The sequence below is a fragment of the Ammospiza nelsoni genome, chromosome 2 (assembly GCF_027579445.1).
Source record: "Ammospiza nelsoni isolate bAmmNel1 chromosome 2, bAmmNel1.pri, whole genome shotgun sequence".
Classification (NCBI taxonomy): Eukaryota; Metazoa; Chordata; class Aves; order Passeriformes; family Passerellidae; genus Ammospiza; species Ammospiza nelsoni.
In genome coordinates this window covers 38,965,578-38,991,648 of record NC_080634.1, presented here as the reverse complement: position 1 = coordinate 38,991,648, position 26,071 = coordinate 38,965,578, and the positions used below count along the sequence as shown (strand labels likewise).

At 38.1% G+C, this 26,071-nt stretch overlaps 1 protein-coding gene across 2 annotated transcripts in view; it reads right to left on the bottom strand.

The window, feature by feature from the left end:
* LOC132087303 (N-acetylated-alpha-linked acidic dipeptidase 2-like) overlaps positions 1-22,107 on the bottom strand; it is a 30,555-nt gene extending 8,448 nt beyond the window's left edge. The window contains exons 1-14 of one of the 2 annotated variants that reach the window (XM_059493346.1): positions 21,980-22,107; positions 20,388-20,499; positions 17,285-17,471; positions 15,622-15,723; positions 14,695-14,820; positions 13,841-14,027; positions 12,698-12,791; positions 12,270-12,368; positions 10,502-10,587; positions 9,729-9,848; positions 9,242-9,324; positions 6,439-6,502; positions 4,458-4,525; positions 1,396-1,487 (exon numbers count right to left, since the gene is read on the bottom strand). In XM_059493346.1, coding sequence (XP_059349329.1) covers positions 1,396-1,487; positions 4,458-4,525; positions 6,439-6,502; positions 9,242-9,324; positions 9,729-9,848; positions 10,502-10,587; positions 12,270-12,368; positions 12,698-12,791; positions 13,841-14,027; positions 14,695-14,820; positions 15,622-15,723; positions 17,285-17,471; positions 20,388-20,499; positions 21,980-22,067 — 1,508 coding nt within the window. In that variant the 5' untranslated portion in view covers positions 22,068-22,107. Of the gene's footprint in view, positions 1-1,395; positions 1,488-4,457; positions 4,526-6,438; positions 6,503-9,241; positions 9,325-9,728; positions 9,849-10,501; positions 10,588-12,269; positions 12,369-12,697; positions 12,792-13,840; positions 14,028-14,694; positions 14,821-15,621; positions 15,724-17,284; positions 17,472-18,047; positions 18,098-20,387; positions 20,500-21,979 lie in introns of those variants that run through there. The other variant, XM_059493347.1, reaches the window with a different exon arrangement.
* Between the last annotated feature and the right edge of the window lie 3,964 nt (positions 22,108-26,071).

Here is a 26,071-nt window from a genome sequence, read left to right as displayed (position 1 = left end):
ACTTGCTGAACAGTGTGGTAGTAATTTATGCAAAATGCAGATTTTTCAGAGAAATTGAGGTCAGTTCTTCTGAAGGGCACATCAGGGACACTAGCAAAATCAAAGGCTAGATGAATGGCAAGCTTAATCACTTAACTGATTTTATTCCAGCACTCTGATTCAGTATCCAATATTGCTAGGAAGATCTTTTAATTGCAGCAATCCTAATTATGGCAGCGCTGACATTAAAAATACAAACAATTTATGCACAGGAGCCATAAAACTGTATCAGCCACGTCCCTGCCGTCTTAAAACATCAATCATCTATTTCCAAACTAATACGAATCGGGCAGCAGTATGTGTAAAGACAGATGTGTCTGTGTGCTTGGCACATTCCGCAGCAGAACCCGAGGTCGATAAATAATTCCCGCTGGAAATTCGGCATTCCCGCACTCGGCACCGCGGGCCGCCGCTGCCATCTGATGGGGAGCTGCGGCGTGGCAGGGGCGAGCAGGCGGCACAAGGCAGACACAGCACCCCAAGCATTTTCAAATATTTACATTTGAAGTTAACTTTCAGGTCTATGCGTCTGGCCGGATGAATAATTAGTGTTTATCAGCCAAAAAAAAAAAATAAAAAAAAAAGTTTCCTCTTTTTCCAGCTGAAGTTAGTGTACATAAGGAATGATGTGCATCAACTAAGAAAGATCAAATGTGGCTGCTTTTTCAAAAGGAAGAAATCTCAGTGGGTCTAATGAACCCAGAAACTCATCTTAGCAGAGCCAGAAACACGCAGAAGATTTTTGTCACATCACAAAAGGGGGCAGATCTGTCTGCCTTATGTCAGTAACGCCACACTGGGAATAAGATTGAGCCTTTCTCAGTCACAGGTGGAAAGAGTGTTTTGGAGTTGCAACACCTTGAAATATGAAATGCTACCGCACTCATATATAGATTTGTAATGTAATACATTTACATTCATTGAATAAACAAGAAATAATTATCTCAAGATTTTAAATTACTGCTTTTTAATTACTGCTCTAGTCAGCTTCTATCAACTGTTTGCTTATCCTAACAATTTTGATTTTATCTTATCTAGTAGGCGACTAAACTATGTTTTGAACCCTTTCCCCACCCTGCTTTTTTTTGAATGCTTTTCAAATTGCTTTTCTACTAATATAAAGGACTTTAGAAAGTGTGAGGCTTCATTTCATCACAGGAATAATGTCACCATCATTAAATAAAAATAATACTATTTTATTTTACTATTAAAAATATTATTGCTAGAGGGTCACCTTGCACTAAAAGGTTTTTTATTGCTGCCATAAATAGCACATCTCAAAAAATTCTAGTGAGTAGCCATGCCATGATATGATTAAAATATTGGGGTATTAAACCCTGAAACATATTAACTTACCTGGGAAAGTTATTATTTTCAGATGAGGGATCTTTCTCCAGCCAGCTCTCATAAAGAGATTTATTTTCATAACCCTCATCAGGGCTTAAAATCTGGAGAGGGAAATATGATAATCTCATTGGAAATACCTCTAACTCGATTCATTATCAAGGAGATCTCTGCAGCTCCCAGCTTCATTCTTAACCAGCAGTGCTGCTGCTTGCAGGGAAGTGAATATTGACATTTGTTACTCACATTTATGCATTCCCAAACAAGGAAAGCATCTCACAGGAACTTGGAACCAACCACAGACAGTAGGAAAGAACAGGTTAAAAGGATGTGACCTGGAGCTCATCTACTACAGGGGAAATGTGCATGGACACACACAACAGCAAATGCAATCCTGTGGGACTCCTCAGTATACTGGAACCTGTTTTCCTTTCAGCAGGCATGGGGAGATGAAAATCACAACCTGTTTGTCCTGAGGTTTCCCTTGCACAGCAGCAATATTCTCTCAACAAGGCTAAACCTAAAATTCGACTGCTTGTTCTGCAGGAAAGGTACAAAATAATTATAGCAGTTCCAAGGGAACTCAACCAAGCCTGGAGAATCATTGTGCAAGACACTGTATGTACAAATGTAGGTCTCACACCTGCACCTCAAAAAAACCCCCAAAAACTCTGTAACCAGGATGGAAAAGGTAAGTATTAGTGTTGTCATCATGCTGCCAGCAGAACTATGAAAGGGTATAAAATAAGTTGATGAAAGCTCTTAGAAAATCTGTGGCAGAGTAGAAATAAGTCAAGACTCCAACCCTGGTCTCCACTTACACTTAAACAACCTTTAATAGACATGGTCCTTTAAGTATAAGATTGGCTATTATGTGCAGAGGATTGGAATTTTTTTTTCCAAAATACTAAGCATAAATGTTCATGGACACTTACATGGTCCCACCATGTTTTTGAGACTTAAATTCGACCTTGAAAAACATTCAGACTCCAAATTGAAATTGCATAGAGTTCTGACCTCTGAGATTCTGTCAGCAGCTAGCAGGAAAATAACAACTTTGTGAAATAACTGCTTGGCTGCTGTCATTTTCTGGGTACTCTGGTCAAGTCCTAGGGCTAAAGTGAAAACTGCACATTAATAAGAGCAAGCTGAACTCTGACATGTGGGAGGAAAAGCACTCTATGCTCTGGCAAAGATGTTATTCTAACAGCTTTGGTCATGTAAAAACATCAGTCAGCTTTTTCATAAAACACTGAGAGCACAGTAAAACATATTTGCCCTGACTTAGATCCCAATCTAGGATCAGCATAAGCTTCCTGCTAACTCAAGAGAAGATGAAGAGTTCTCTAAGTATAAATGCAAAAGAATCAGTGATAATCACAGGAGGACTGGAGTTGAACTATTGCAGACACCATTTGGTGGTGACCAAATGTCTAAACCCTGGCAGTAAAGCAGGGCCCAGAAGACAGTCAACAGCTCAATGTCCCATCTGTAGCTGGACCACAATTAAATGCAGAACTCCCTGAAAGAAAACACTTCATGTGTACACTAGACTTATTTCTGGTGAGGACTGGCCCACTAAAAAACAAGAAGGGCAAAGAGATCTTTGGATGTTGGATAACTGGATGTTGGACACCTTAATATGAACAGAAATAACTTTTCTTTGGACAGGCACAATCAGGCTTCCAGGTTTTCCATTGTTAACATCATACTTCTACTGTTAAAAGCTAAAATAACAGTGAATGTGACATTTATTTTTACAAGTCAGTCTGAAGTACTTTGCATTGTACTTTAATGGAAGTTTTCTACTCAAACCAGCAATAGCTGAATAGTTGACTTAAGATCAGATCTAGGTGCTAATTTTAGCATTGAGCACTTTTTTGTAACTTTGTTTATCTTTTACAGTGAAATGTCTTCCTGAGTTAGTGGCTTAGTGCAGACAGAAAGTAAATTATTTTATCAAGGGCCCTGCAGCACTAAGGACACGACAATTTTTTTAGACAAAAGAGAATGCTCTTCAGTGTGCCAAGTGTCAGAGCTAATATTTGAACAGCACAGCTTCTTCCCTCTGCAAGGATGAAAGATTAAGACAGAACTGACAGGAAAATAAAACACAGAAAAGAAAATCATGGGAATAGCACAGATAAACTTTCCCAGATCTAAACCATGGCATTTCAGGTGGTAGAAGTGTGCTGTGTTTGAAAATAACTTGGGATGAATGCATCTAGCACAATGGGAGATTGGTAGCTGGAGTCCCCCTACTAAGTGCCATTGCAGGGCAGATTTTAACACTGGACCAAGTGACCTGAGCTCCCTTAAGATTAGGGGGGGAATAGTTTGAGTTCAGTACATACAAAGGTAGGCAACCACATTTGGTCAAACAAATCTCATCCTAAAGGCACCAATTTCTACCCAATGCCTTTACAGGGAGCCTGTGTTGCTGTTGTTCTGTCTTTTGTTAGCTGAGATGAATCCACATCTGAGGGTCGTGGCAATAGCTCAGAAGTCTAATCTGGTTAACTCATATGGAAAATAAAGTTCCATGCTTTAATGAATCACAACCTTTCAGCATTATGATAACATATCCCGAGAGGTGAAAGTAAAGGAGTCATGGTTAGACCACTTGAAACAAAGCAAATCCACACATCAGACCTGCTAAAACACCTTCTTAATCCTTCAATATTTATCACATATTTCAGAGGCTGAGTGAGATATGGAGGAGATTCAGGGGAACAGACAGAGAGAAAATGGTAGCCAGTCAATGTCAAAAATATTTCCCTTCAATGTTTATAACTTTAGAGAATTGATCTTGCTCAAGCATTTTGCTTTTATTATTTTTTTTTTACTGTGTATTGCAAATAAGATTCCACTTATGTCAGTGACACATTTCCATCCTTCTAAGAATACTGAGGAACTGTGTGTACTGCTGATGGGATATTTTGCTATTGATTTTGGTGGAATCTTCTAGCACAGTAATAAAAAGAGTCTGGTATTATTCGATAGCCCAATTTTATCAAATAAACTTAGAGTCTTACTTATTGTTAAAAAGGCAGAAAAGTAGATTGATTCTATACCTCTTTTGTCAGATTATACACCAGTTTGTAGAGAAGAGGGGTACAGTCAACTCTTAATGTGTAGTTACCTGAAAATAAAACAAAAACATGGAAATTTTCCCTTCATGTACTAGTGGCTTTATCTTCTTAATGGATTAAACCCTGCAGTCCTTTCTTAGAAGAACTTTTTGACTAAGGCAAAAATTACAATTTTGCCTCAGATATATACAGCAATAAACTGCATGGTCTCACTTTGTAAGCTACTGCCACTACAAGGCAATAAAGTATTGGTTATAGTACATCCACAGTAATGTAATTAACCCTTCCCATGGCTCTGAAGTATGCCTAATTATCCCTCATTAGCTACAAGCCCTTGTCACTCATACACTTCCCAAAGCTTTTGTCGAACAGAAGGCAGACAGTGAGATGATGGAAAAAATACCAGATAATGTTAATGATGTTTCCAAGGAGAGTCTGTATGTGAAAACTGGAAATTCAAGCCACAAAAGTGCTTAAAGCAATGACTTGCTTTGCTTCTTTTCATTGCTACAGGACAATAAATAGAAAAAAGTGGTATAAGAAGTGTTGAGGAGAATACATGATGATAAACAAAATAATTTTCAGAGCAGATGAATGCCATGAGTCCCCAGGGGATTTCACTGCTCAGGTGAGAGATGTCCAAGGTATTTAAGCCAGTGCACTGAACATGGTGTTCTTTTCCTTATTACACACTTCTTTTCCAGTTGTTTTGCTTTCGCATTTCCTTTAATCCATAAAGCAAGAGACATGTTTGAATAATCAAGATTCAGAAGAAAATTGTTAAGGCAGCAGCATGTTGGCTGCAAACCAACTAAAAAATATGCGTTACAATCCATGGTGAGAATATGAAGAAGTTGTAAACTATTATTTCATTTGTGAGATTTCCTAGGTGTGAAATTCTGCTCTACTTTTAACACAGCATCTAGGCAGCATAAATGAAGGAACAGCTCTAACCCTCCTTATTTCCCAGCTCCAACTGAGCATTTAGAAACTGGGTTTGGCATTTCTTTCTTTCCAATCCTCTTGTGATAGACAAAATTTTTAGCTGACAGGAATAAAAAGAGTTCCCAAATATGCCTGTAGATATCAATTTTATTCACACACAGGAAGCCCAAATAAGTTGGATTTGACATGGGAAGAGTAACGCCCTAAGTAACAGAGGTTATGATTCAGAGCAGCTTCACAGGACCCTTCTGACTATTATTTCAGCACAGAAAACAGTAAAAAAGGTCTTTCTGTAATAAAGTCCAGCACAATTTCAGAAGGACTTCATAATATAGATCATAGTGTTGGACCCTCTCAAAAAAACAAAGGCCAGTTTCTAAGAGCATTCCTAAATGGCATATTCTTCTCATAATCTGAAGGACATAGAAAATTGGATAATGGTGGATAAGGTTTTTTTGTGAAACACTTTTCAGGGTCTATTTTTTAAAAAAGTCCTGCTGTAATAAATACATACTCCCTGCTCCTGGCAATCAACAAAGGTGAGTGCACTGGCTCAAAGCACCAAAGCATCTCCCACCCCCACAAAATGTAAGCCTGAGGTCTTACCATCATGATAATTTATTGTCTCAAAATATTATAATTCCAGAGGGAAAGGAGCTGGAGCTATGACCAGAACAAGGAGCAGACTGTCATATATTAAAACTGCAATTGTAAATTAAAGTTAATGCAGCTAAGAGACAGTTTACCATACAGAATGCTCAGTTCATTAGCACAGAATAATAAACTCCTCCAGAGGAGATATTCTGGACTCAGACACGTGGACTGCAGCTCATGGATGGCACTACTTGCAAAAGAAAGCAATGTGAAAACTTAAATTGTCCTCTCTCTCCTCTTAACTCCATATTTGCTACACTTACTCTGTACACCACAATAGTTATCTCATGCAGTAAATAACTGACAGAGAGCTAATAAAAATTACAGCTGTAAAGGCAGGTAAAGTTTAAAAGAAAAGACCCACCTTCTATAGAAGAATCTGCGTTGACGTAAGCGACTGCCCGTTCCTGAAGGACTTTGGCATTTTCCTAGGGTTGTAAATGTACAATTTTTACTTCCAATTAGTGGCATTTAGTCAAGAGCAGGTCAAGTGCATTGTTTTATAGAGCATTACCATTAAGATCTCAGTCAGGATAATTACTACTGTGTACCTTACTAATTATATTGTTTGAGGATGGGTAAATGTTCTGGGCATATGAAATTCATTACTCCTTTCTGGGACTTAATTTGTTGTGGAAAACATCCACAAAGTGTAGGTGCTGCCTGCTGCATCACACAAGAGCAAAATGGAGCAGAAAAAATTACTGGAGAGAATTGTAGCACAGTAAAATTAGGTTATTACATGCATTTCAGCTCTGCACTTCTGGACTTTCTGAACATGCAACATGTGACTGTGAGCTCAGCCAGAATTCCTCCATGCTTTTCATCCCATCATTTTCCATATGTGCTCCCAGCACTGAACTCAATTTTAACACTGATAAACCAAGCACTCCTGACACATCTACAATCTTCCTTTTCAAAAGGGAAAGTCAAAGCACTGAAATTTTCTTCTTAAATGCAGTTGACTGACTATTTTGAGTTCACTAAGCATTGTTTTCATGCTAAATATATGCTGACATCTTGTTTATTTTTTTTCAAACTGGTAATTATATTTGAAATTGATATTCTAATTAGCAAGTGGTATTTCATGAGATTTTGGCTTTGTGACAGATATTTTAATTAGGTTAGCAATTGTTACTTGAGTAATTCAATTTATAACCCAACTAATAATTCGTAAGCCACATGAACTAAAAATTTAATTGGTAATTAATAAATACATAATGTAAAAAAAAACAAAGAAAAACAAGGAGAGGAGATCATGAAAAGAATGTGATGGGAGGGAGCAAGATTGTGCTTGTCTATATGGGGCCTTGCATATACTCAAAATCGTATTTGCAGTACAAATAAATATCTTTGTTTATGAGCTATGGAGATCATCTGTGTATGAAAGGAATGTTGCCACAGCTGAATTCTTTCTGTTACACAGAAGATGGTGAACATCATGGGTTAATTTTCCTTGAGATTTAATACGTGACAGATCTGGCAGCTGCAGAGAAGAGCAATGTAAGCTGTGAGGAATGTCTCTAGAGAAACTGAATCTAATTTAGGTCTAAAAAAGTAGTAATGCACACCACCAAGATGAAGTAAGGAAAAATAAAATTAAAAGACACGTTCAAATACAAACTGTGCCTACAGTTTTCTAACCTTTTACAGCTGCCATTTCATGAAATAATTAATGATAGACTACTAGATACCAAATTATTACACAAAACCCATTACAGAACAGGAGTAGCAATATTTAACAAATAGAACATAAGAAAACTCCCTAATTTATTAATGACTTGTTCAAGAGAAATTGGTTTCTTAAACATCATTGTTTCATATTCCTCATAATGAAAATAATTGTGTGGCTTTTTTTTCTTGACAGCACCTATATGTATGCAAAGGTACACAGACAAAGAAATCACAAATAAATAAAGTTTTACATACAGATATTTTTGCCACCAGTGGAGTTCATGAGTTCAGGTGGGATGAAAATTTAATGCCAACTATTTAAAATATCTCAGTAAATTATTTAAAATAATTTAAATTACTTTTTCCTCATGTTTCATAAATCAGCAGTAAGATGAAGACATTGTTAAAGCTGGAAGCCAAACAGTTTATGAGTGAAAAAAATAGTACAAATCTGAAATCTCAGCTTTGTTAACAGAAGAGTGATGGAATCCCCTTGGTGTTTGGAAGCATATTTCTGGGTTTGTTATCTCCTCTGACATGTGCCGTTTTGCTATGTAATTTTGTGATTTGCTGAAATACATGCCAATAATCTAAACTAAAAGATTTTTTATTTTATAGATTCTGAAAGCTCTATCCACACAGCTAAATATTAACTTGTAAATAAAATTCTAATAGAAGAATAAGACAACACATTTCTGTTAAACTATTCAGTACTAATAAATTGATATAGTTCAGCAGAAATGTGTTTTATCAGGCAGTTTTCTTCCTGCTCTATTTCTAATTTGGATTTTACAGACAAAGAATGAAAACTCTTGTAAGACCTATATTTCTTATTGGGGTTGAACAAATCTAATAAGAACTGAATATGGCCAATAGGAAAAGGAAGATAGAAATACCCAGAACCTCATTTCTGAATTTGCCAACATTCTTGTTTCAGGCAGGTATATAGTCAGGGATTCTCCTGCAGAATTAATTGGCTGTCCTGCCCCTGAGAATCTACAATGTTGGAATTCACATGAATTTTGACTCTATTCACTCATAAATTATCTATTCTTTCATTTGCACAGTAGGATTGATTTTTGTACCAAAGGCTTGGCATGCTTACACATCAGAAGTTCAGGATCTGGACTTGAATTTATAGAAACTAAGGAATTTCTCAAATAGAAAGTTAGACCAATCTGGATTAAATAAAATGCTATAATTCTGTTAAATTATGAGACAGATATCCACATAGAGACCACTGTGGGATATTAGCTTTGAATCAAAGTAGATTTTTGAATCTTAGAAGAGTTAGTGCACTTATGTTGTAAGAAGCTAGGTAGGTAGGTAATTTATATAAATACATGAGTGCCTCACAACACCTGAAGGAGCCTGTTGTACTCCAATTTTAGCACAGAGTTTTGATTGCAGTTTAGTAATAGATCCTGGGTACTGCAGTCACCTGCAACACACTTTCCAGTTCTGCTTTACTTTACACAGGTTTTTTTATTTACCTCAGCCCACTCTGTGGAACCCAATAATCCAAATTCTTCTGCATCCCAGCTAGCAAAAATAATAGTTCGCCTAGGTCTCCAACCTGCAATTACATTATTAAATTTGAAAGTTCAACTTGTACTTTAAAAGTCTACTGACCACAGTTAATTGCAATTGCTTTAAAAACAGCACTTAACTGATATAACAGTAAAAAAATCCTCTCTAAAATCCTTAGAGGAACATATTACTGCAGAAGCATTTCTTCTTAATGCAATATTTTCAATCTGCACAGCTAAGAGGGTACCATTACACTCACAAGGGGATAAATTCAGCCAACTACCACGCAATGCCACATATGTATCTCTTCAATGAATCTACAACTTTCATAATGAGAGATAAAACTTTCTGTAGAGGTGAAAAGTTAAATCAATACAACAGCTTATGGAAGCACTGATCCTCAAAGCTGCTGTTTTCCATATCTATCATTTTACATCTGCATTAAGTTACCTTCCATCTTCATTTTACCAAAACTCCGTACAATTTCTTGCAGAACTGCAGCACCAGTGGTTGGATCAATACCACCAAACACCCAAGAGTCTCTATGACCACCTAAAATAATATATCTGTCTGGAAACAAACATACAGTATCAATTAATAATTAAAAATGCACTAGGATTACCTGTGATTTCCTTTGATTGCATCTTTACTTGTATGAAATCAAATATGAAGTTCAATACCAGTGCTACAAGTTTATTTCTTAAGGGAATCTGCAATCATTCACCTATTCTACTAAGGTCTGCAACTAAAGACAATAAATATTTAATAAATATTTTTCCATCTAAAAGTCTTTGTTCTGTATGACCTGCTACAATAGTATAATGTATCAATATATATTATATCAATAGTATCAATAGTATAATGTTAATGTTCCAAATCATCACTAGGTTTCTGCAATTTGAATTATGTTAATTTTTGCAAAGGCAAAATGTATGACTGATGTAAGGTGAAGCCTACTGTAAAGTGACAGGCATTATAAAAAAAACATTCTCTGATGTCTATCACTGTATTTTATAGGGAATGCTATTCTTGGGAATGCCAATGACAAATAGTATGATGGGAAAGAGAAAAACTACTAAGAATTTCTCAAGACTCTGTATTGTACGGTTATCTAAAACATTTTAATTTTCCTACAACACAAGTACAATAGAAATACAAAACAAGTACAACACAAATACAAAAGAAAGAAGGAAAAAAAAAATCATCAAGCAACTGATGCTCACCTGGTTCCAGAGCTCCTCTAAGGATGCCAATAACATTGTAAATTCGTGTGATTTTGTTGCTTGTATGAACATGCATTCTGACTTTTCTGAAATGAAAGGGAGTGTGTAGAAACCATTTCTGATTAATAAGACAATAAAAAACCAATGCCAATAACACATAAACCAGAGAGTTTGTGCTTCTGTCCTGCTTTGAGTTTTCAGCACTGATCCAATGTATGTTCAGCACTGTCATGCTGTCTCAGAGACACATTTTTTATTTCAGTTAAGCCTGCTGCTGATGCCTTAGAAAAAAGCCTATGTGCTGGGCTAGTCTATACATTTGCAAAGATTTATAGAATTTATAGAACTTTTTTTAATAGGAACCAATCAGATAATTGTGTACTAAACAAATAAACTGAAAAACATGCACAGTAATAAAAAAAAAATCTACATTTTGACCAAAATTATAATTGTGGATGTGCAGATGTTTATAGAGAATAAACCTTGGTTTCCTAGCTTAGGCCTTACAATAATACAGAACTTGAAGAAAAAAAGATTAGGAATATTCATCCAGGAATAAACTGAAATCTGTGTTTAGGACAGTGGATCTAAGTGATTAAGATTTGTCAGTCACAGAATCACAGAATGGTTTGGGTTGGCAGGGACCTTAAAGGTCATCCAGTTCCGACCTCCCTGTCATGGGCAGGGAATCCTCCATTAGAGGCAGAAAACCTTCTGCTAGAAGCACAGATTTTTCTTCCCTGTCCCTCACCAGTAAAATCCACTTATGAAATTTTATAACAACCAAGGGAATCCAGGTATTCAGAGAGATAAAACTAGCACGTGTTCGGCCCTCTTAAGCTGTGGAAGAAACAAAGCACCAAACAATGGGGGGTTGTGTGCCTGGCAAAAAACTCAGGAGATCCACATTTGAAGTTATCTTTTCAGCAGCAAATCTGCATAGCTGTCAAAATCAAAACCCACTTCAGGAGAGCCACTGGATCTTTGCCCAGAAAGTAACAGACACCAGCGCCTTGAACGTGCATGTATGTGCACACTTCCCATGTGCAAGTGACTTTCTACCTAGAATCAAAAGGTTCATTTTGATATGGAACTGCTCTGAGAAAGATGTGTAGAATTAATTCATATTTACAACAAAAATGTTACTCTATCAAGTAGGAAGATATTAAAAATTCTACTCAAAAATACAAGTTTTGTGGATGAATCATATTGTTTTCTCACTGTTGCTCTTCTAGATACTCCAAACAGCACTGTAATTATGTCAAATATGCTTTCTTATGTAGTTATTCCTACTTTATTCATTTTCAGCTAGCTAGTGTTAAAGCAGAGCAGAAAAGAATAATGATAAATGAAGTCTTTATAAAATTATATATATATATTCAGACATACTCTTGTTATCCAGGAGACAGAGTAGTGATAATGATATACCATTTTTACACACTGTTCATTGGGTCCACGAACAGTCCTACTGAATAATACCTTCTGTAAACTGAAACTATATTTATGTGGAAAAGTCAGAGAAAAGTGAGCTTTAGCTTTATTGCAATTTATTGACAAATGTCATTGTCAAGTGGCTTGATCTGCTAATTTATTATCTTTTTGTAATGGAATTTATTTTCAAATTCTAATTATTATCTCCAAATATTCCCTAGCAGAAGGAAGTAAGTATCTCCTGAGTATCCCTAGATGTGTTGATTCAGAGCCTTTTCCTCAGAAAGATTTTTTTTTTTTTGCAAAATTGTATGAACAGGAAAGTATTAAAACAGACCTTGCAGAAGAGTTGCCTGTGAATCCTGGCCCTGTATTATAAGGCACATTGAGACTTCCCTTCCAGCTGCTGTCTGGAGCTGCAGGTCCTCCCATTGCACTGTGAAGCAAAAACCAAGACAAATGCAGTTGATCGTTAGGATGAAACCCTAAATTCTCTTAATAATTATTGCAGCAAAACCTAGGTGGTTTTACAAAATTCTTAAAAGCATTATTGCAAAAACAGAATGCTTTGAATTTTCCACATTTTCTGGAATAACTACATTACTACTACGTTAATTACTACATTATTATTTCTGAATTACTTCAATTACTACAAAAGAGTAGCAAATGCAAGTAACAACATAGACTTTGCCATCTTAATATGAAAAATTTGTCTGCACATTTGTCAACCCTGACTTCTGGAGAGGAGGGCTGATGTATACTCACCGCAGTAACACTTCTGCATCATGATATCCAATAGGATGAACTGGGATTTTGGGAATCCCTACACCTTCATTAACCTTGTACCTGAAAGTGTACTCTGAGAAAACAGAACAAAATGTAAAGTTTATGGCATTCTTAGCAACTTTAACCAAACTGGAAACGCTTTTGAGCAGAGCAGCCACCAGCGTGCATGATTCTTTTTAATTCTTACATCATTTCTCACACACTGCTTCTAGAAAACCAAACTGTAATGAGAGAACCATCTGCACAGCCGTGCAAAAGATGTCTCCATGCTTGATGCAAGGCTAGATTTGCTGTCCAACCATGTTATAACACTTCCTCCAAGCTGGCATGAGAGGTGAAAATGGCACCCGTGCAGCTGCTTGACAAGCTGCAGAGGACATGCACAGATGCATTTACCTGGGTCGAAGACCGCCAGTGTCTCTCTGAGTCTGCTGGGCCTGGCACACACAACCTCTCCTGGTTTAGACTGTCCTATGTCCCCAGCAGGGGCCACACAAGCCCATGAGCTTTCCAGAAGCATCCCTGTACAGCCATCCCACCAGCACCCAGCACTGGCAGGCATCTTAGTCCAGATCAAGTTTAGGATGCCAACAAGGACAAGAGAAGCACATGGTGCCAACTTTTGAAAGACTCCAGACTGCTCTTATTTTTGCTACAGGAAATTTTATTCCCCTTAAAAAGGATTTTAAACTGTTTTTTCCTGGAACTTATCATTAGCAAGGAAACATACCTCCGAGTAAAGCTATTAGTCCTCTTTGATGGCAAAGTATAACCTAAAGTGGTCCTCTTGAGAAACATGGATATTTTAAAATGGCTATAAATTCTCAGTCATTTTCTGCTGCTTCACAGTCTGTAAACTTACACATCCTGCTTTTCTAAGTGTCACAAGGGTGGGACCATATAAAGAGTTTCCTGGACACTTTATTCCGCTGCCTAACTGAAAGCAGTCAGACTGACAGAAACAGAACTTAGTGTGCAATAGAAAATTAACTATTGTCAATAAGAATTTCAAGCAGCTTTCTTCTGTGCATCTGTACTGAAAATTAATTAACTTATAGTGCCACACTTTCAGCAGCAGTTTATGAAGTACTTGATGGTCCAGGCTACAGAACCTGCACTCACCTTTTGCAGGATAACCTGGAGTCAGAGGATCCCCTGCTCCATTCAGGTTTAATACATTCCCACGCTGGACTCCTCCACCTGGCAGGTTCCATCCATTTGGATAAGGATCTACTCCAGGTGCACAGTAGTCAGCAGGGTCAGAGTAAAGTATGATCCCTTGGGCTCCTGCTAATATGGCATTTTTAACCTGTGAAATTATTTGGCTTTAAGATGCAGCTTTTGTTTTAATGCAGTAGTAAGTCTGAATATTGAGATTTGCTTCCATGCAGGCATGTTTTAGAAGACAAATATGTGAAAGAGTTGAAAATTATCCCAGATTTAGCAGAAGAATCAAGCATAGTGAAACACAGTATGTTCATTTTTTGTGTCAAACCTTTTTTCATTGCTCAAGGCTATGAAATGAAGAACAGAACATAAAAATGAGGCACAAAACCTGACTACCATCCCCACTGCCCCACTATCACCAGTTTTGCCAGATTTCTTGTCTAAAATCAGGAGAGATAGTCACTCAGTTTCTGTGCATCAGACTCCTTGTCAAATTGCTATTATTTCAAAGTACTGCAGTTCTATGGATGGCATGTATCAACAGACTTGGCTCTACAAACTACTCAGTTCCCTGAATTATTCTCTTGCAAGAACTGCCTGGGGAGTTTGCAGTCATCTCTGTCTCAAGACTTTAATAAATTCATCTGGTTTTATTGCTTTGGAAGTTTTTCGTAGACTGCAGTCACAATGGATAGATTGCAGGCTTCCTTCTGCTTGTATGTTCCAATGAACAGCCCTTATTAATTCCCTCAAGCTCTACCATCAACAGTGTCTGACCCACAGAAGAAAAATTAAAACGCAACCCTTACTTTGTTTCCTCTGAAGATCCTCCCATATCTGGCAATGACAATCTTTCCTGTACAGTTAATTCCCATTTCACGTTCCAGCTTAAAAAAATCTTCTGTATGGCCATAATTCACATACACCAGATCTGCCTGGGCAGAAAGGAAAAGCAGTGTCGTAGCCACTGGTCAGTCAACAAACAAAATACTCATTATCAGAAATAAAGTTTCATTCACTATCTATGACAGAGAATTTTAAACTATTTTTTCATTTCTAAAACTGAGACCCAGTGCCCATAAAAACAATAGCAAAAGATCCACAATATTTCATAGGAAGCTTTGGCTCAAAATTCTGATTGGCTATTATCCTGCACTTAACAGGCCTAAAAACAGGCTGGAAAATAAACCAGAGTACTTTGGTAAACTGACAAACTTCTCTGACTGTGACAAAGCAGTGATATGACTTACATACACAAACACTCACTATTACAAAATTTCATTCATTCATGCAATGCAATGTTGTCCCTGACCTGTTCCATAATGAATTAGCAGATTAAGTGAGGACCTTTTGTGGCCTTTGAAGGCATTAATTTAATCTAAAATGTCTTTCAACTTGATATAAATATTCTAGTGTTATTCTACTAAAGGCTACTTCTACCTGTGCCTTAAGCAAGTCCTCTACATATGACTGAATAATATGGAACAATCTGAGATGTATCCAAAATTTTCCATCAAGATAAAAATTTTTCACTTATTATGTGATTCAGAGTTTGAACAATTTGAGAAAGCTCAACCTTTGTATAATATGATGTCTATCTGTGCCTAAGTGTTCTTTAATTAAGACAAATGGTAATTAAAACTACTGCAACAAATTTTTGAGAAGTTGGAGCACTCTGTCCCAGAAAGTGTTTCAAAAAATAGGTAATAGTACCATTACATAATTTCTTTCCTTACCTCTGGCACTCCCTGTGCTGAAAAAGCATTATATGGTGGTAGTATATCAGTAACGTTCTCATACCCCTGTGGAGGTGGTTCAAACAATGATGTATTGAAAACCTATAAAATAACAGTAGTTTTTGGTCAAACATTCTAGGCACAAATTCACACATTAAAAAAACATTAATTATAGTTTAAACTAAAGTCAGAAGATAGTTATTCAGTTTCTGTGCATCAGGCTCCTTGTCAAATAATTACTATTTCAAAATATTGCAGTCCTACGGATGAAAAGTATCAAAAGCCTTGGCTTTTGCCAAGTTAGTTAGCTTTGTCAGCAGTTTAAATTATAGTTTCCATGAATTGATAGCAAAAAATACAGTTCTAACTAGTACACATAAGTTCAAACAAAGACACAGGTAGGGATCCAGAGGTGAACCTTTGTAACAGAATGCAGATATGAATACAAAGAGACAGATCACGTGTCAGAAGATGCTCATCTGTCACTCCCTGAACTTAAGGAAAGAAGTAGCTTAAAATTGCCAAGTGGTGGTGACAGAAAGAGACATCTGGTTCATCCATGCCATCCCAGGTGTCTTTTTGTGGTTTCTCCTACCTGCATTATTATCTTTATCTCTTATCTAGTGATGCCCCAGTTAAACTCCAGTTCTGCCTTTCATCACTATGCATTGTAACACTCATGTTGCTTTAAGGTGCACATCCACCTTCTGTCACCTTGTGAGACTACAGCTGAGACACTGCACAGGGTTTCTGGAAGAACTTCTTCATTCTTTCACCTCTAAGCTTGCGTCGTCCCTCAGCACACATTCCTTACTTTCTCCCCTGGCTCTTCATCCTTATTTATGTGCTATGATGCTTCTCTAGCAGTCCCACCTCCCCTCCTTGCTCAGGATCCTTGTCAGAATTTACATCTACTTCTTCATTTCCCCAGGTTTTCAAAAGAAAAACCCTAGGCTGACTAGTTCATTAGTACTTCCAACACTAACTTAGGAGACACCATAGGAAGCCAGTGAGATCAGGTTCAGAGCAAGGGAAACAAGGCAATACTACATAAAACTGATAGTATCTCCACAATTCCTTACCTCAGCATGTAGTGGGAGCAAATATTGTACAGATGTTCAAGCAGGGTTTGGATAGGTACTTGGAAGAGAGATGTAATGAGGGTCACTGACTGGATAAATACTTGGAAAAGGTCTAATGAGGATTTTTCAAGAGACTAATTTCAGCACATTCAGAGAAGCCCTGAGTTGAAAACAGCTAGACACTGGAAGAACTGCATGCCTGAAATACATTTCTTTGTTCTTAAACATCCCTGTGCATCCACTTAAAGCTGTTTATGGAAACAGGATATTAGCCTAGATGTATCCTCAAGCTAAACCCTTCGAACACCTTATGGTCTACAGGTGTTAACTGCAGCTTCTCCACACATCCTCACTCTTCCATATGAGGCACTGAGATCTCAGGCCCTTTGCTGTGTTTTCTCCATAGCCTGGAAAACCATTTCTAAATATGAACTCCCTTTGCACTGGATTATTTTTTAATAATATAAAGCACGTGCTGAGCTGAGTATGTGAGAATGCAGAGGATGACACTTTTTTAACAGGAAATCACTGGAGGATTTTTAGGTTTTACATTAACAAAGTTTTGTCATTGAAAAGATCACCTCATTCCCTCGCTCATCAATTAGTGAAATGTAGTTTGGCCGCTCTTCATTTGGGTATGAAAGAAGCACATCATAATTAACAAGTTCTGCTGAATCCAATCCAAATTCCTTCCACTGGCCTTGAATTTTTTTGGCAAGAAGAAGATTCTGTTCAGTTCCTGCGAGGTGAGGCAACTTGGTAAATGAACTAGAACAAAACAGAAAACCACTGGTAAGCAGCAAAGGCAGAGATACACAAAAGTGAAATAGGATCAGTGTTTATAAAGCTAATCTTCAAGACACATTGCATGGACAGTAAGGTCTTAAAGTGTGAGCTGTAAAACATGACTGCTTATCAGAATCTGCATCAGAACATGTAAAAAATAAACTCAGAGCAGAGGATCTTTCCTGAGGGCTTAAGATAAGTCAACTGAATTTCTTCTTTGCATAACAGGAATAGCCACATCTATACACAAGCAATGAAAATCAATGCCAAAGATTCAGCAAAAGAATATTAGCAGTATGCAAAAAGCAGGAATAAATATAGGAAAGCTATGTATTCAGAAAGAAGCCTTCCAGATAATTCTGGTATCTGATCCTGGATTTGTACTATTGTCACAGCGTGTCCTAATGTCCTAAGAAGTTTAACCTGAAAATCATTACATTAAATTATCTGCACAGATTTGATATTTTTTCTTAATCAAAAGCCTGAATAACAAAACCTTCTTAACAATATTTACTTCCATATCAGATACAACACACAAGGTTGATAAACAGTCACAACCAAACAGAATCCATCCCTCTGGGCTGCCCTACAGCAATCTGTGTACAATTTGTTTGGCCCAGTGAACAAGTAAGGAATGGTGAAAGCTCATCAGTCAGCCAAGTACTCTGCATCAGCTTCCAATTCCCAACAGGCTACTTATCAATGCCTGCCCCACAGATGGCAGATACCAGCAATTACCATTAATTAGTGGTAGCAAATACCATGATTAATATCAGTTCAGCCTGTCACTTCAGACTGTTTTCAACCCTTGTTCTGCAGTGTGCACTCCCTCAGCTTCAAAAGAATAATGTCCAAAGCCTTGTTAAAGTCGAGGTTGTTACAGCCACAATAATGTCTCCCCTCACGCACGTAGCCTGTCATTTCCTTACAGGAGGCAATATGCCGACCATACAAACAAATAGTAAATAAATGCTGACTCCTCCAAACTATATTTCTGTCCTTTGTGTGTTTGAAAACAGATTCCAGAAGGATGTTCTGTCACCCCTCCAGACCCGAAGCTGACGAGCTCAGAGTCCTCCAGGTTGTCCTTATTAAAAGAGGGGCACAACACCAGCCTTTTTCAGCCACCTGGGGCCTCTTGCAATCATCAGAATTTCTCATCTACAGCAACATTGCAATCATAACATAAAGGTCTTTCACATGAGTCCCCCCTGGCCCCAGGATTGGAACGCATCCAGATTCTCTAAGTAGACAACAACCTTTTGCTCTCTGCTGTTGTCAGTCCCTCTCTTTAAACTGTGAAGGTATGCACCGAAGTCTGGCAGCAACCTTTGCCAAACCCCATTGCTTGTTTGCCTCTTGCACTTTAATTCCCACTAGTATTCTAAGTACTTTTAATTCTTTAAGTATACTAAATATATGCCATCAGGAAAAACACGTGTGATTTTTTTTCCAAATTTTCCCTTCTAAACAGTTTAATCCTTTCCAAAGCTCTGATAAAATACTAAGATCAAAACGTCTGCATTTTCTGAGTCTCATAGTTTTTTCCCCCCAGGTGATAAAAGCAGATGTAGTAGTCTGAAAAATGAAGAATATAGATCAAAATTCTCAAGTTCAAATTTTCTTATGTCTTTGACAAACTTTTTGGATAGTATATTAATACAATTTCTCTGCATTTCCTGATTTTTATTTGAATTCAGGCAAAAAAAAAAATCCCCAACCAGCATGAAGCATTTGGCCCATCACCAAAGCAAGCAGACAAATGAGAAACCATTAATATCCAAGAGACATTGGCCTAATTACAGAGCTATGCTATGTTGCCTAGATTCTTACTCAAACATAATTTTCAGGAACTCTCCAATCTACAGAAAGTAATGAATACAAAATAAGATTAAGCCTGTAGACTTAAAAAGTTTATTGATGTTAGGTAAGAAACCTTTTGGGTTTAGAATAAATGTATAGAAATCAAATTTGTCAGTAATCCTCTGATGTTCTTGATGCAGCTGCTGACTTACATGCTGAACACAAACATTTTACTAGCCAGAGTATTTATTTATTTTTCATGTGAATATATTAGTTCCTCTATAGAAAATATAAATATATCAAATAATGTGGGTTTTTTAAATTTTCGTGGAATGAAGAAAAAAAAAGGGTATTTTTATATCCCCAGTACTTTAGATGTTTTTAAAGAACTGCATGGATGCACTACAATGCAAAAAAGTATATTTACTAACATCATGCAAGATTTAACCAACCATACATGCAACTGACCATGGACATAGCGCTTTATCTGAGAAAGAGAAGACATGGTATAATGGGATGTCAGAGCTCTCAATAAACAGCACATTATCCAGTATGGCCACACTAAAGGAATTATAAATTTTAAGTATACATGCAACTCAGTGCCATGCAAATTTGTAGCATTGGTTTTTAATAGATTAATTTTCTACTTAGACTAGCTACTCAAACTGAAAGTTTAAAGAGACACTGAGCAGATGATCAGTCAGATGAAATTCATGTCAGTCATTGTATCCCAAACAGAGTAAAGTCATCTCAGTCTGAAAGAAAGCAGTTATCTGAGGTTAGGGATTCAGATATTTGTGAAGAAAAAAAAAATTCATTCATTAAATCATGATGAAGGGAAATAATGAAGACTGGTAAGCACTGGCAGTAATGCAGCTGAGGGAAGCACACTTGACTGCACAACCACTTCAAAAACAGAACTTCAAAATGGGGAGGGGGGAAACAGGAGAGTTGTAAGACATTTTGTATAAATGAAACAATTCTAAAGCATCTTAAAAGCTCTGCTTTCAGAGGCCCTTCCTCGGAGCTGATGTTATCACTTTTTTAGTGGTTTTGACTGATAAAATTGTTCAAAAAACAATGCACAAGGCTTACCGAAGAAATTTCTTGATGTTCTCTGCTTTCATTTCAGCCACAAGTTTCTGTCTCACATTTTGATGCGCATCTGAAGAGTTGGGGTTTTTCTCCGTCAGTTTTGTAAACCATCCTGAAACACATTTGAAAAGTTTCCCACTTAGCAAGAATTTCCTCACATGTTTGAGCACAGGTGCAACCTGTGGTATTAATCAGTTAAAACAACAAGGACGAACAGGGCTTAGAGCACTCTCTGCCAGTGTCTGAGGGCTTAAGCAGAAAAGTAAAATATATTTCATTGACTGAAATGCCTAAAAGTGACATAATGAAAAGAGCAAACCCTAAATCCCTGGTAAATCCCCTTTTCAAGATAGACTCATCTCTCATTAATTTTAAAATATAGTTGAAATTCTCAATTAACTGTTTGTAGTGTGAGGTTTGAACTCCTGATACTCATGATGAAATTACTTTATTTAGTTTATGCATGTATATTGAAATAGATGTGTAAGTATATTTAAAGTGAAGGTTTAGGACACAACAGCCACCCTGCCAGCATTGTAATAGTTACAGACTTGGGTTATTCTATTTAATAATTGAAAGAATAAAGTTAACTGTCACCCAAGCCAGTTTTAAAATGTTTATTCAGTAGCCATAAATAGTAGTAGGAGAGGTATATAAATGTATGAGTTTTTCTTAAGAAAAAAAACAACAACAACAACAAAAATCGTTTTATTATTGTAGCTAGACAACCCCAAAGTGGAAAAATTTTCATAAGGAAGATAAATACACGTGCTGTCACATGCACAGTATATGTGAACTGTTACACTTAAATACAATTGTAGTAACGCTCTGAGCTGAACAGGGATGCTTGATCAGACTAACAGTCCATGTTTCCCAGTAACCTGTTTTGGAGCTGGGCCAAAAGATGATGTTCAGGGAAATGTATAAGCATTGCACAAGTGGCAGGAATTAGCAGCTCAGGGATCTCCAAAATTAAAATAATATTTAATATATTTAATAGCCCTCATGGATTTGTGTTTCATGCTTTAGAGTTAGGTTTGTGTTACAACACAAGTTTAAAAAGGCCACGCAATTTTGATTTGAAATCAAATGCTGCAAGTGACTTCAGAGAATAATCTCTAGTAAAGTTCATTGTGCATAATGAAAACTTCAGTAACTTGGCTGTCAGTCAAACTCCTCCTCTACATTCTACCCTTAATTTCTAAAATAGCAACAGAATAGGAGCATTTAAAATATCTTCAGTAAAAAACAGGAAACTAAAACAAAATAAATCTGGGAGATTTTGCAATCGCTGAAGTCTCAAACTCTTGTACTAATTTTTTCTCTTTGAATGCCTGGCTGCCTCTTTTGGGAAGCTGTCAGCTCACCAGGGCTTGTCCTGAGCTGAAGCACAGAGTTGTTCTGTTCCTCACTCCCTGAAAACTGAAACTGCTGGACAGAAAAGCTTAGAAAAGCAGTGGGACAAATACTTTATCACGCCTCTGAAGAGCAGCATAAGCTCCCTGCCGGTGAGTTAAGCACACCAGGGCTTGCACACACAAGTGTGTGCAGGGGAGGGAAGCTGGGGCTCAGCCCTGGCTCTCTGCACTCACCTGTAAGAAAGCCCAGCAGCAAACAGCCGAGCAGCGCAGGGAACACGAGCCACACACGGAGGGAGGCCTTGCTCCGGCTCCCGGCCATGCTGACACACTGGCCGGCACTTGGCAGGCTCTGGGGGCTGGCAGGCAGCTGCCTTCCTCCTCCTCCTCCTCCTCCTCCTCCTCCTCCTCCTCCTCCCACCCGCAGCCCCAGGGCTGTCCCTGCCTTCTTTGCTTCTCTGTTCTCGTGCTGCCTAAGCAGCCTTAATCCCTGGGTGATGGCGATGAAATGGTTTTCCAAATGCAATTAAACTCTTCCGTTTCTTAGTCTCACCCCACCAGACAGCCCCTGTGCAGCTGGGTGTGTATCTCTGTAACAAATATGTATCCCGGCTGTGCGCCAAGCAAGGTAGTATTTAAGATCCTAATTTCTACTATTTATCAGGACTTTCTGGTTTTGAAAGTTCCTGATTTAGGCTTGTTCATAACCTGTTCCAGTGGAAGTGGCCAAGAGATGAAATTAAGGGAAAATTTATTTCCTCTTTACCAACAAAACGCTGAGTTGCTTCCCTTTTTAATCCATGGTAACATTAATCCTTCGCAAGGAGTGTATACTTAGAGCAGCTGAGAATATAATTTAGATTGGCCAGACATAATTCAATTTGCAACTAGGAAAAGTTGCAAATTTATTTCCTATATTCTTTAGCTACTTGCACTTAAGATTACAAGGTTCTTAAAATGAAGTTTTCCTCACCTAATTTAGTCAAATCCATCCGTATCTCATGGGGAAGGAAAAACTGCAGCCCAGGGAATAGTCAAAAGATATGTTCACAGAATCATCACATTTTGCATAAACTTACTCTGGCCTTGCATCACTCCCTGCTGCCGAGTTCCTTCATGGCTACGTGGAAGCTGAGACTGATCTTTCTGGAGCTGAGGACCTGCCCATTTGAGACCAGTTGTATGGGTGAAGGCAGGAAAGCTTTTTTGGGAGCCTGGGCATGCTCAAAATTCCTACCACACACTCCCAAAGCCCAAAGTAAGTACTGTTTGTGAAGGAAATGTCAGTACTCTGAGTACCAAAACTTTCATAAATACATTATGATGAGCTGAAAATATTCAGAAAAAGCAGGAAAGACCGGTTAATGTCCCAATTACTTAAACTAGGGCTTTTCAGAGGAAAATTACTCCACTTGGGTATTCCACACCAGTCACAGCCACTGTCTTAAGCACAGGGCTGGATGTCTTCAAATCATAAGCAGGTCCAGTCCTGTGATTTTTTTTCCTGTCATTTCCCAACTGCTCATAAACCATCACAAATTCTGAACAGCAATGACATTTCACACCAGCATCTGAATTGACATATACAAACCAGATGGAACTCCACCTACAGAACTCACAAAGAATGAGCATATTGATGTATTATTAGCATTTATATAGCACCACAGGTGTAGGACTGGCACATAATAGACAGTAAAGTGACAAGGGCTTTTGGAGATTGCTATCAAAATTAGACCTCACATGATAATAACATCAGTGGAGGAAGAAGGCAAGAATAGCAACAGTGAGAATGTATGAAATGCATTTATTTCTATGTGAACGTCTTTTTAAAGTGACAAGGGCATTAGCAATGCTGAGGTTGAACAACAAGCAGCAGCTAAATGGCTTCTACCACTTAAAATACAGCCCTATTGCTATTAGTTATTAGTTGTGACATGTTCTCACATGCCATGGATTAGCCACAGGTGGAGTATATTATGTTACAACTAAATGCAAGCATAACATCCAGTGTAAATCTGCCTTCAATCACATGCCCTCCTCAATAAGACTGAGGCAGGAAATAAGATTAAAAAGCTCATGGGTTGAAATGAACACAAATCACTTGCTGATTAACATCATTAGCAAAACACATTCCACTCAGGGAAAAGAAATTTATTACAAATTAAAAGAGACTTGGCTAGTGAAAAACAAAGCCAAAAATTAAGACACCTCCCACATTGCAACCATCTCACTCTTACTTGGTACTGATCATCTCATTTCATACCCAAGGAGAGACCCTAGAGCTCTTGAGATGATCAGCAGCCCAAAATACTCATCTTCCTTTGAGTCCTTTCCTGGCAATATCAAAACCACATTCATCGCCCTGTTATTTCACATGGGGCTTCTCCAGCTAGAACTAAGATATTACCAGTGTGAGATACCTCTACAAGTGCATTGCTGATAATAGCTGATTTGAAAACACCCACTTCAGTCTAAGTTTAATCAAAAGTTTGAGGCTAAAAGGAGATAAGACCAACCCAAAGAAGTCAGAGAAATTATGCAGAACAAACTGTGAAAAGATTACAAGGTAAAAGAACTCATTTTCTTAGTGCAGGTGATGAAAAGGGTCCAAACCATAAACTGAACACACAGTACTTCTTTTAATTAGTATCACTTTTAGAATTATCATGAAAATTATTAGTTACTGCATATGCCTCATGCTGAGTTCAGAAGTAGTGAGAATTGCTCATTCTGACAGTGAAAACAAGAGTGAGATTCAGCTGAAGCTCGGACCACTTGCAGGTAGCTACACAGACTCTACTCACTAAAAACACATAAATCCCTGGTAAACAAAAAAGCTCAAAAATATTTGGCAAGTACACACATGCCAAATGCAAAACTAGCATGCATTTGTGTATTGAATGCATAATTCTGCTATTCAGCCAATTAGTAAAGCCAGTCATGGTACATGAAACACAGAATGAATGCCAGGGCTTGTAAACTGTAGGTTGTAGCTGCTCAGTAACTGGGCTCTAAAGGTTAATATCTGCAGCAACAAAGATACACTGCTGTTGTTTTGTTTGACCTACTGCCTGGCTAAAGGTTGAACTTGTGGCTTGAGAGATCGAGGGACCCTGATCTGTGGGAAAGACAGCTCTGGCAGGAAAAATGGCAACAGGGGAATGCTCACTGAAACTTCACATCAGTAGTTTCCTTCTGACTCTGCCAGTTGCACAGTCCCCTGAACTCTCTCACGGCCTCTGCAGTCTTTCTATCAGATTACAACGGTAGTAGATGTTGATTCTTTGAGTCTGAGTCTTTCTTATCTGGAGCTTCAGGGGACCATTATCAGATTCCAAATAAAAGCTTACATTTCTGGCAGCTGACAAGTGCAGCTTGCAAACTTTGACCCTTTCTTCCACAAGAGAATGTACTCAGTGAGGCTGAGAGTGTAAAGGATTGTGCACTGAACACAAGGACTGTGCACTTCACCTTAAGGCCATTCCTCCTTGTCCTGTTGCACATGTCCTTATAAAAAGTCCCCCTCCAGCCTTCTTTTGGTGCTTTAGGTACTGGAAGGTGCTGTGAAGTCTCCATGGAGCTTTCTTTTCTCCAGGCTGAACAGCCCCAGCTCTCTCAGCCTGTCTCCACAGCAGAGGTTCTCCAGGCCTGGATTTAATGGTCCTTCTCTAGATTCCTTGCAGAGGCCTTCCTTACACTGGGACCCTGAGCTGGCCACAGCACTGCAGGTGGGGCAGACCAGAATCCCTCCCTCAACCTGATGGCCACACTTCTCTTGGTGAAGCCCAGGATGAAGCTGGCTTTCTGGACCACAAGTGCACTTTGCCAGGTCACGATGAGCTTCTCATCCACAAACACCTCCAAGTCTTTCTCCTTAGGGCTAGTCTCCATCTATTCTCTGCCCAGCCTGGATTTGTGCTTGCAATTTCCCTGACCCAGGGGCAGCACCTGGCACTCAGCCCTGTTGAACTTCATGAGGTTCACAGAAGCCTGTGTCTCCAGCTTCTAGTCATTAGGAGAGAGAAAATTTCTTTTCCTGTATCCTGTTCCCTGCAGTGATTAGGGAACAGGCAACAGGTTTTTTTTTAATGGACATTGCGGTAGTTAAAGAGTGTAACTACTTCTGTCCTTTGTGTGATCCGGGGCCAGGACATTGTATATTATTTGCTAACTATTTCTAAAAAGGGCTGTAATTAAACTTAAATGAAATAATGCTATGGCCAGAGATTAAAAATTTATGTCTTCTGGACTGAAAGAAAAAGTTGCTGAAGCAGCATACAGGTCACATAGGGAAAGATCTCCACAATTTTGGAGTTTGGCACTTCA